At 49.4% G+C, this 9,902-nt stretch overlaps 1 protein-coding gene across 7 annotated transcripts in view; it reads left to right on the top strand.

Moving 5' to 3' along the window:
- CHD6 (chromodomain helicase DNA binding protein 6) overlaps positions 1 to 5,654 on the top strand; it is an 87,557-nt gene extending 81,903 nt beyond the window's left edge. For 4 of the 7 annotated variants that reach the window (XM_088064726.1, XM_014260792.2, XM_088064728.1 and 1 more), the window contains 2 exons: positions 69 to 173; positions 2,163 to 5,654. In XM_088064726.1, the coding sequence (XP_087920852.1) occupies positions 69 to 173; positions 2,163 to 3,053 (996 nt within the window). In that variant the 3' untranslated portion in view covers positions 3,054 to 5,654. The remainder of the gene's footprint in view (positions 1 to 68; positions 174 to 2,162) is intronic. The other 3 variants (XM_088064729.1, XM_088064730.1, XM_088064731.1) reach the window with 1 other exon arrangement.
- Positions 5,655 to 9,902: the final 4,248 nt, after the last annotated feature.

A 9,902-nucleotide genomic window follows, 5' to 3' on the forward strand; every position in this document is an offset into this window, starting at 1 on the left:
CATATTTTTTGTATTATTTTACATAACTCTCTCTGCAATAGAGGTCATCCTTCTGCTGTGTTTTATAGTTAGGGGGAGCCACGGCACCAGCATTGAAGGAATTGCCAAGGTGGCTTGATGCAAACTTGGAGTATGCTGTTGCAGCTGACTGGGCTGACATTGTTAAGCTTTCAGTAAGTTAGAGCTTTCGGAGAAATCTGTATCATGTCATCTTTTCTTTTTCCCTCCCCATCCCCACAACCTTTCTCCAGTGAGGATCTGGGAGCTGTGAGGCAGGCCCTGGGCTGGGCATGTGGGAGGGGATGGCTGCAGCCCTGGGGCAAAGCGGGAGGTTGGGCTGTGCCACCACCAGCCCTGTGGCCAGGCCACAGAGAGAGGGGTAAGCACTCTGGGAGCGGGGCTCAGCCTGCCTGGCTGGAGAGCCTTGGGATGCTTAGGGTAGCAGGGGCAAGAGGAATGCCCTAGGAGCTGGATGGCAGGGTGTGGACAAAACTTTCTTATGGGTCAAATTTTCAAAAACACCTCTAGTTCATGCTTTTCATCAGCTCCTGTGAGCTCTGCCTGCACAGCTGCAGGCCCACCAAAGGTCCCACAGGTCACCAGGCCTGAAGAGTCAGGCACAGGTATGGAGAGGGGCAGGATGGAGCCTCCTGTGCCAGATTCATCCACCCTGTCCATCCACCAGTCCCTGCCCTGGTGTGTGGCAGAGCCTGTGGAAAAGGAGTACTTTCCTCTCCGACACACATGGCACTGCCAGATCACCTTGCCCTGCCATGTGGGCTGGCCTGATCCACACTTCTCCCTACAGTCCCTCTCCGTGCCTGGTTTTGGGCTGCAGTGGTTTGTATGACACCCTTGCAGAGGGCTGGTGGGTGAATCCTTTGGCTTAGAGGTTTGTACTGCTCTCAGATTGGTTTTTCCTTAGTGCTGGAGATTTGGCATGGTCTGTCCCCCTGCCCAGGAAACAGCTCCGTGTCCAGGCTGGCATCAGGGCCCCATCCAGGCAGCCAGTCCCAGGCGAGCTGACAGCTCTTCCTTCCCTTGATTTGAGGGAATCTTTGTCTCTTTGCCACAGAAACCACTGTGTGCCTGGCACTGCCTGGGCACCTCTCCTGTGCCCTGCTCCAGTGGCTGCATCCTGTGATCATTCCCACCCCACGGACGCTGAGCTTTTGGCGAATGCATACCTGTCCTGGTAGGGGAGAGATGCAGAAGGATGGCTGGCTGCTCCAAGCTCTCAGGCCAGCGGGAGCTGGGGCTGGATGCCCCACAGAGCCTGGGGGCAGTCATGGGCCCATGTAGCTTCTCCCACATGCCAGTGGGAGATGCTTCCAGAAGCTTGTCCCTCCTTGGGCAGGTGCTGTGCTGAGCAGACTGCCAGGCACATCTAATTCACATTTCTGCACTACAGGTGTCAACAGGAAATACTTTTCCTACCTAAATTTATTATTCAAAATGGTTCAAAGTGTGGTGATACTGAAATCCAAGGAAACTACGAAGGGAAATGTTTAAATGTCTGTGTTGAGGATGCTGAAAAACGGAATGTTAAGCTGTGCTGTGGATCCCCCCGCACTGCTCTGTGTAACCAGATGGTCTCGCCCACTTCTGGCTGCTGGGTTTTGGTCCCATGTCTCTTCTGTTAGAAGAGCTTTCTGAATGCTCCCTGGCATCTCTGTGAAGCTCTGGCCAAGAACTCCACAGACAGCATGCCCACTCTCTTGTGTCATCCCATGAGCTTTGCTGTCCTGCAGAGCAGGGAAAATTTGGCCCTTCCCATCTCAAGATTTTTCACCTGATGCTGAAGGCACAAATAGGGCTGGGCAGGGAGCTGAGTGGGCAGCTGACACCACGCTGCCCTGGCTCTTCTTGTGCTGTGAGCAGCTGGTGCTGAGGGCCAGGGTGAAAAACAGGGTGAAAACATGCTTCCTCCTCCCCTCCCTGAGCATTTGAGAGTACAGGATCCTGCCAGGGCAGAGCAAGGGTGTTTTGCATTTGGCAGCATCCCTTGGGGAAAAGTTGTGTATACCTCTCAAATTCCATATCATGTAGGCAAATATTTCTGTGCCAACACCATCTGGGACGCAGATGTGGGCACAGACAAGCCAGATTCCCTTTGCTGCAGTAGTAACTGTCGGGTGTTCTCTGTTATGTCTCATTTTCAGGGCTACTTACCCGAAAACAAATTCAATCGCATCCTCACCGAGCCTGTGCTCCGGGACGCTGGGCCACGACGGAGAGGGAGGAGGCCCCGGAGTGAACTCCTTAAAGGCCCTGGTGTTGTAGCAGATTCTTCTTCTGGAATGGGACCATTGTTCATGAACGGACTAATTGCTGGGATGGATCTAGTGGGACTTCAGAACATGAGAAATATGCAAGGGATCCCTCTGACCGGGCTGGTCGGGTTTCCTGCTGGCTTTGCAGCAGTGCCCGCTGGTGAGGATGTGAAGAGCACCCTGAGCATGTTGCCCATGATGCTGCCGGGCATGGCGACCGTACCCCAGATGTTCGGTGTGGGAGGACTCCTCAACTCCCCGATGACAACGACTTGCACCGCAACTGCTCCGACTTCGTTAACAAGCACAACGAAAGGTGGCACAGCCAGCGCCGAGAAGGCCAACGAGGAGAAACAGGGCAGCCAGGATGGGAAAAAAGAACCTCTCGCCGAAGATAAGCCTGGTCCTAGTTCATTTTCTAATCAGACAGAATCCGCAATAACTACCAGTAGTCCTGTAGCTTTTAACCCATTTCTTATCCCAGGGATGTCTCCTGGACTGATCTATCCCTCCATGTTCCTTTCCCCTGGCATCGGCATGGCGCTGCCTGGCATCCAGCAAACCAGGCACTCAGAGGTGGTGAACCTGGAGAGCCAGAAGCGGAAGAGGAAGAAAGCGAAAGGGGAATTGGCAAATCCAGAGCCAGAAACTGTCTCACTGCCGGAAAAAGAAGATGCAAACAGTCAAAACTGTGTGGAGCAGAGCCCACCAGCGGTGGCAGAGAAGGAGCAGGACGGACCAGCAGAGAAGGAGCGCCAAGCAGCTCACAATACCGATTAGAACTTTTGTTTCATTGAAAGAAAAACAGAAAAAGATTGTGGCTTGTGAGTTTCTTATCCCATAAACTCTTTGTTACTTCCCCTCCCACCCCGCTCCACCTTCATAAACCTGTGTTTCCATGAGTAATATTATCTACCTAATTCCCTGTCGGAAAAAACTGGTGACATACTACATGTTAATAGTTGCAGGGTCTTGCCACTTTATTAGATAAACAGTGTTGTCTAGCTAGTATGGGAGGCACCGAATTCTCATTCTGTTTTTCCAGTCGATCATCCCAGCCAACAATAGCAAATCCAGTACTTGGTCACCCCCTGCAAATTGCTCACTCCTTTGAGAAGAAAAAGCAGCAAAAAAACAAGAGCAAAAGTGTTTATCTCTTGGTCTAACACACAGACAAGGGTATTTCTGTCTACAGCGATACTGAACGAAAAAGCCTATATTTGGGCTAAAAGCACAGCTGTAGTAAGTGCTAATGTGTATTTTTGATTTAAAGTATTTCCCTATTTTATCATGGTTACTAGAATAGTAGTATAGACAGAAGTATATAACTAATGACTGAAAATGCATATATTCATTTTTTTTGAAAGGAAACGCATAACTGGTAGTGATATAATTTCTTGATCACCCCCACCTCAAAGGTTTGGAGACAAACTGCAGAGTGAAAAACGATGTAGACATTCTTTTGTATTTTTTAAAACCAATGTTTGGTTTTATGTTATGTGGAGTTTAGTTGCCCTTTCCTTGGTAGTTACAAGACTTTCCAGCTTGAGCTGGAAGGGTTTTGCACACTTGCATGACTTTTCTGGGGTTACTGTATCTGTAGCAACCAGTTCCTTCATCATTCTGCTTGTCTTCAGTTCCCCTCTCTGGCGTTAGTTCTCAGCTATGGCATTATAGGTGCTCTAAAGGTATTTTTTTTCCAGCCATGAACAGACCATACTGACTTTAATGCTCTTATATGAACACTGAGGCTTTCTGAGTTTTTATATTTCCCACTCCTTACCCCAGAAGTGATGTTCTTTCAGCAAACACGGAGAAGGCTGTATGCCAGCTTCCCTCCTTGGGGTGTCCTCTGAGAAGGACCCTTGAGACTTTCAGAGCCTGAATTTCTTACCTTCTAGTGGTGGACTGTGAAGAGATGACTTTGGCTTCTTCCCATTCCGATTGCTGTTGAACAGTATTTCCAGTCCTCCAAATGATTTCAGCATCTGCATTTCAAATGGATGGGTTTTAATGCTGCCAGCCCCCTGCTCCAGCTCTGGGTACTGAGACTCCTCCACAGGCAACTCTTCTGATTTCTCCTTCCCCTCACTCCTTTAATTCTTCTTTCACTTGGGGTTGTTCTTACTTGCAGCTCATGGTCTGAGAATTGAATAAAGCCACAGTGGTGCAGCTGTGAGCGAAGGGCAGGCTGGGAGGGAGTTGGAGTGTGCTATTCATCAGTTTCACACTTGGTTGTCACAATTTACTGTATTTTTTACTTTTTTTTTTCTGTTGCAGTTTTTGCTAATTTATCAGATGGTCCAAATGTTTTGACATAACTATTTCAGTTTGCATTATTTATTTATGATGCTTTTTGTCATTGTCTTTTATACATTTGGGATTATAAATTATGTACATGTTAAAATTAGCATCTCAAAGAAGTCTGTTACCCGTGGTCAAAAACACAGTTGGTTTATATTTTCACAGAATTTATTCCCAGTTTACTGGATTGGATGATTTTTTTTTAAGTATGTAGCCAATCATAATGCAATCCTCCTCCCCCCCAATAATTGTGTTCTATTTAATAACATTCTTGTAGCATAGATACTGTATCACTATCAACAGATTTCTTAGAAATGCTGCTATCTCTATTTAACTAACATTTTGTTCAGTTTTTGCCTCCAGTGGAAGCAGAAAGGGTTTTTTCAGCTGTTAAATCCAAAATCAATATAATTTATTTATGTAAAAAAAAAAAGTCACGATTGATATATTTTTGAACCTTTTAAGTACTAACTTTGTTTTTATTCAGTGGAAGAACATGTACTTGCCCTAAATCCTTAAAATACAAATGCTATAAAACTTCATATATCTTCAAAGCCTTACTGTGAATGGATACAGAAATCTCTTCCGAGTCCATTTCTTGTTATGGGATGGTTTTTCCAGGGTTACATGCATAAGGAACAGGGTTTAAAATGAAATTTATTTAATAAGCCAGCATGCTCTATACCTTGTTCTTCCTTAGCTGACATGTATGCTACGTCTCCGGGTGTTTAGGCTTCTCTTTGCTACTTTGTGACCCTTTTGCAACCCGATATACTCTGTGGATTATTTAGACTGTAAGGCATTAAGTGGCTGCTTCTTCTTTTCCATCATATCCCAAACAAACGCCAAATTTTCTCCGGTTTTCATGGCTATTCACACACATACATCCTTCACCAAATGTGCTAACAAAATAAACTGTCTGTGCTCTTGAACATGGATAAAAAGAAAAAGATTTAAAAGTCAGATTTTTATTTTTTTAATTTAGTGACTAGATGATGCTTATCTTTCAGACTTGGGAGAGCCTTGCTACAGATGTATATAATTTTTTTCAGCAAATATATGTGAATGTTTAATTCACCTGACTCAGTGATAAACGTGACTTGCCTTTTTCTCAGCATGAATTATTGAGAAGCTGTTGAAAACAGTGGCCTGGTCGCTGCTCTAGGGTTGCTCCTGATGTCCTGGGGTGAACATGAGTGGGATGACATGAGTGGGGGAACTCATGTCCCACGTGGGTTGTAAGATGCCAGGAGCAGCCCAAGCTCCAGGGCCAGTTTAAGCACAGAGGATGCACAAGGGCTCTCTGCTGATGAGCTTTTTCCACAAGAGTGGAAGCCCAGAGACCTCCACAGTCATCACACACACGCCCACCCTCCAGGCAGTTACACCCCTTGGCACTCACACAGCCCCTCGCAGCAGGTGGGGTCCTGGGGGTGGTGGGCTCCTCTCCCTGCACCTCTCAGTTTTTTGAAGTGCTTGTCCTAAATCTCTGTGTAAGGATCTCAGGCTTTATCACAGCATTTGTCATTGTTTCATTGGAATGATGTGCAGGAGCAGCTCTATTCTTCCAAGATCCAGGAAAAAAGATAAAATGAGTGCTTTTACTGTCCACCTGCCCTGCCTTGTGTAAGCACCTTGTCCTAATATTTTGTTGCTGCTTTGGAAAAGAAAAAGAGAAAACACAAAAAGATTGTGTTTCAGGGAGAAAGACTGTCAAAATGATAGCGTGAACTATGAATTTCCAGTTCCAGAGTCTCCCTTTAAATTCTGGCTCCACACACTGCAGCCTTGCACCTCAGCATCCATAATGCAGGATATTTGCTGGCAGAATCTGCAGAAAGAGGGCCATGGAGGAGCATGTGCTGGCTTTGGGCTGTCACATTAGTGGTGGCTGCAGGGTCTCTGTCTCTTCAGACAAGATGTGCTACCTGCTGGTGGCAGTGAATGGATGTGGTGGAGGATGGGCACCATGGGCACAGCTTGCTCCCTGTTGTGTTTTGCAGGATACAGGTGCCCCTTCCTGGACTGTGAGAGAGTAAGATGGGCACAGCTGCACATCCCCACTGCTGTTCCTGTCTGGTTTTGATCTGATGGGACACAGAGAAGTCTCATCACACGTTTAGACAGGATCTCTAATTCCCTTTATGGTCACAAAAAGGGGGAAGAATTTTCCTCAGCACTGGGCCATGGTTGGGGGAGCTTTACCTACCCCAAGTGCAGATGTCCCTCTGGGCTCTTGACAGTTGCAAGAAAGGATTTGGTGTTGGAAATCTTGGCCGGCAGTGAGGAGAAGGCAATTTCTCTAATGGCATCCTGGTTTGCATTGATTAAAACTTGAGCTTTTCAGTGCAGTTTTACTCCTCGCCTCTTCAGGAGCCATTTCTGCCCCAGGACTCTGGAGCATGGGCTGAGTCATGAGATAGGAATCTCCTCACATTTTACAACCTCAAAGCACTACACTACACTCCAGGTGAAGTCCCCAAATGCCTCACAGGCCATGGGTGCTGTGACAGACGAGCAGTTCTGCCAGAACAGGAGTCGGCCCAGCCACCCGCAGAGCAGCAGCTCTGGAAAAGTGAAGAGAAATCCAGCTTGTCTCTCAATCCCCTTCCCATCAATGTGTGCAGTGTGCCAGGTACATTTGGACAGCAGGCCTAAGAACATCATCCTCACCCTCCCATGTGGCTTTTTGGGATGCAAAAAAAATTTTAACTAAAAACCAATTTTAACTAAAACCAAATTTTAACTAAACAAAAATGCAAAAAAAACCCCATTTAACTAAAAACAAATTTTAACTAAAACCAAATTTTAACTAAACAAATTTTAACTAAACATATTTTTCAGTCAAGGATATGTCCTCAGAGATGCTATGTGCAGAAAGAAAGAAAATAATTAGAAAAAAGGCAGCTTATATATTTATGCAGAATTCCCTGTGTTCAGCATTTTGACTTTGACACCAGGGATGTCCATGTTGGAAACGGCTTTGTTGTGAAATCCAGGCAGAATGGGATGAACCCAAGTTGGCCATGTTGCATTCCAGGGCTGCTTCTGGTCTGTTCCCTTTCCCTTGCTCGGAAAGTGCTCCCAGAGGTGGCTGGGGACCATCAGTGCAGTGCCAGAGGTGGCATTAATTACCAAAAGAGCAAGATTTCACCTCAGAAGGTGTAAAACAATGCAAGATCTTACAGCCCAGCAGATCAGTCCCACTCCCCATGTGGCCTTGTTCTCCCTCCAGTGGGATTTTAATTCATGAACAGCTGGCTCCATTTGTCAGTGGTCTGGCTGGGATGTGACATTACTGGTTTAACTTGGAACACAATCCCAGCTTGTCTGAATGCATCAGTTCAGGCAAGCTCAGTGTGAGCCTTCAGAGGGTTTCAAGAAATAGCAATGTCCTGGACCTGTTGCAGGAGCAGCTGAGGGGGGTGTGAGCCATGGCAGATGCTCCAGCCTCTCCTCCCTCTGGGCTCCTGCCAAGCATTGGTTGTTTTTTAGCTGGCTGTGCTATAGCATTGGGAGACATTGTACAGGAATTGCCTGCACTCTTTGGAAAAACAAAATTTTAAAGGAAAACCTCGCAGTGACTTTTCCCTCCAGAAAAGGACAGAGATTTCTAATAGAGGAAGAGATGCACAAGAAAGAAAAGCTCAGCTCATCCAGAGGAAGATACATCTTTGACCCAGAAGGAATAAATAAGCCTGTGGGACTTATAGCCTCATTACCCCAAATGAAACACATTTCCTGTCTGCTGATGACAGGGAGTTTTCCATGCTCTTATGTCAAACCTTTCCAAATAGATTTAGATGTTGGATTAAGGCTGGTTTTTATGGAAAGTAGGATTTTGGAAAGCACAGAGCTGATCTGGTTCTCGGAGAGGGACCAGCCACACCAGCCTGCAGATCCCACGAACTGATCCCTGCGCTTTGCAAAAGGGCATTTTCAAGAAAACCAACCCCGGGGTCTGTGAGTGGTGCCGGAGGTCGGGGCAGGGCAGAGGCTGCCGAGTGAGCGGGGCCGGGTCCTGAGCATCCCCGCGGGTACCGGGGAGGGGGATCCGCCGCGCCCGTTCCGGGCGAACTCCGCGAGTGCTCCGTGCCACGCACCCCTCCCAGCAGAAGGGAGGTGGTTCAGGTATCCTCCAGTGACAGGCGGCTCCAGAGCCCTGCTCCCTATCCCCGAACCAGCGCTGCGGACGCTGCGTGACTCGAGCCCCTTCCAGAGGTCCGGGAGCCGCTCCTCTGCCCACGGGCCGGGCGGTGTCCCCACGGCCACGGCTCCCGACACGTAGTGCTCCCAGGGGAGCTCCGTCCATCAGCGCCGCTTCCAGTGGAACCGGCCCCAGGGAGCGCTCTGAGCCCCGCCACGATGGGGATGGATGCGGGGCCGTGCCACGCGTGACGGGAGCGGGGCCCGGGGCTGCCGTGAGGATGCTGCACCCACGCGTGTCCCAGGGTACCGCGGGACAAGGAAAAGCCGCTCCTGCCGGAGCCGTGCGGGAGAATGAGCCGCGAGGACCGGCCAGCACCGAGCGCCGGCCGGCAGAGGGGTGACCCCGGGCTGGCCTCCACCGCCCCCCCCCGCGCTCGTCCTTGTCCCTGTCCCTGTCCGTGTCCGTGTCCCTATCCCTGTCCGTGTCCGTGTCCGTGTCCCTATCCCTGTCCCAGTCCCTGTCCGTGTCCCTGTCCCTATCCCTGTCCCTGTCCGTGTCCCTGTCCCTGTCCGTGTCCCTATCCCTGTCCCAGTCCCTGTCCGTGTCCCTGTCCGTGTCCCTGTCCGTGTCCCTGTCCCTGTCCGTGTCCGTGTCCCTATCCCTGTCCCTGTCCGTGTCCCTGTCCCTGTCCCTATCCCTATCCCTGTCCCTATCCCTATCCCTGTCCCTATCCCTGTCCCTGTCCCTGTCCGTGTCCCTGTCCCTATCCCTGTCCATGTCCCTGTCCCTGTCCCTATCCCTGTCCCTGTCCCTATCCCTGTCCCTATCCCTGTCCCTATCCCTGTCCCTGTCCCTGTCCGTGTCCCTGTCCCTATCCCTGTCCCTGTCCCTGTCCCTGTCCGTGTCCCTGTCCCTGTCCCTGTCTCTATCCCTATCCCTGTCCCTGTCCGTGTCCCTGTCCCTGTCCGTGTCCCTGTCCCTGTCCCTGTCTCTATCCCTATCCCTATCCCTGTCCCTATCCCTATCCCTGTCCCTGTCCCTATCCTTGTCCCTGTCCCTATCCCTGTCCGTGTCCCTGTCCCTGTCCCTATCCCTGTCCGTGTCCCTGTCCGTGTCCGTGTCCCTGTCCCTGTCCCTGTCCGTGTCCCTGTCCCTATCCTTGTCCCTGTCCCTAT

The sequence above is a fragment of the Pseudopodoces humilis genome, chromosome 19 (genome assembly GCF_049639895.1).
Source record: "Pseudopodoces humilis isolate 2021_Gansu_Grassland_sample_001 chromosome 19, ASM4963989v1, whole genome shotgun sequence".
Lineage (NCBI taxonomy): Eukaryota > Metazoa > Chordata > Aves > Passeriformes > Paridae > Pseudopodoces > Pseudopodoces humilis.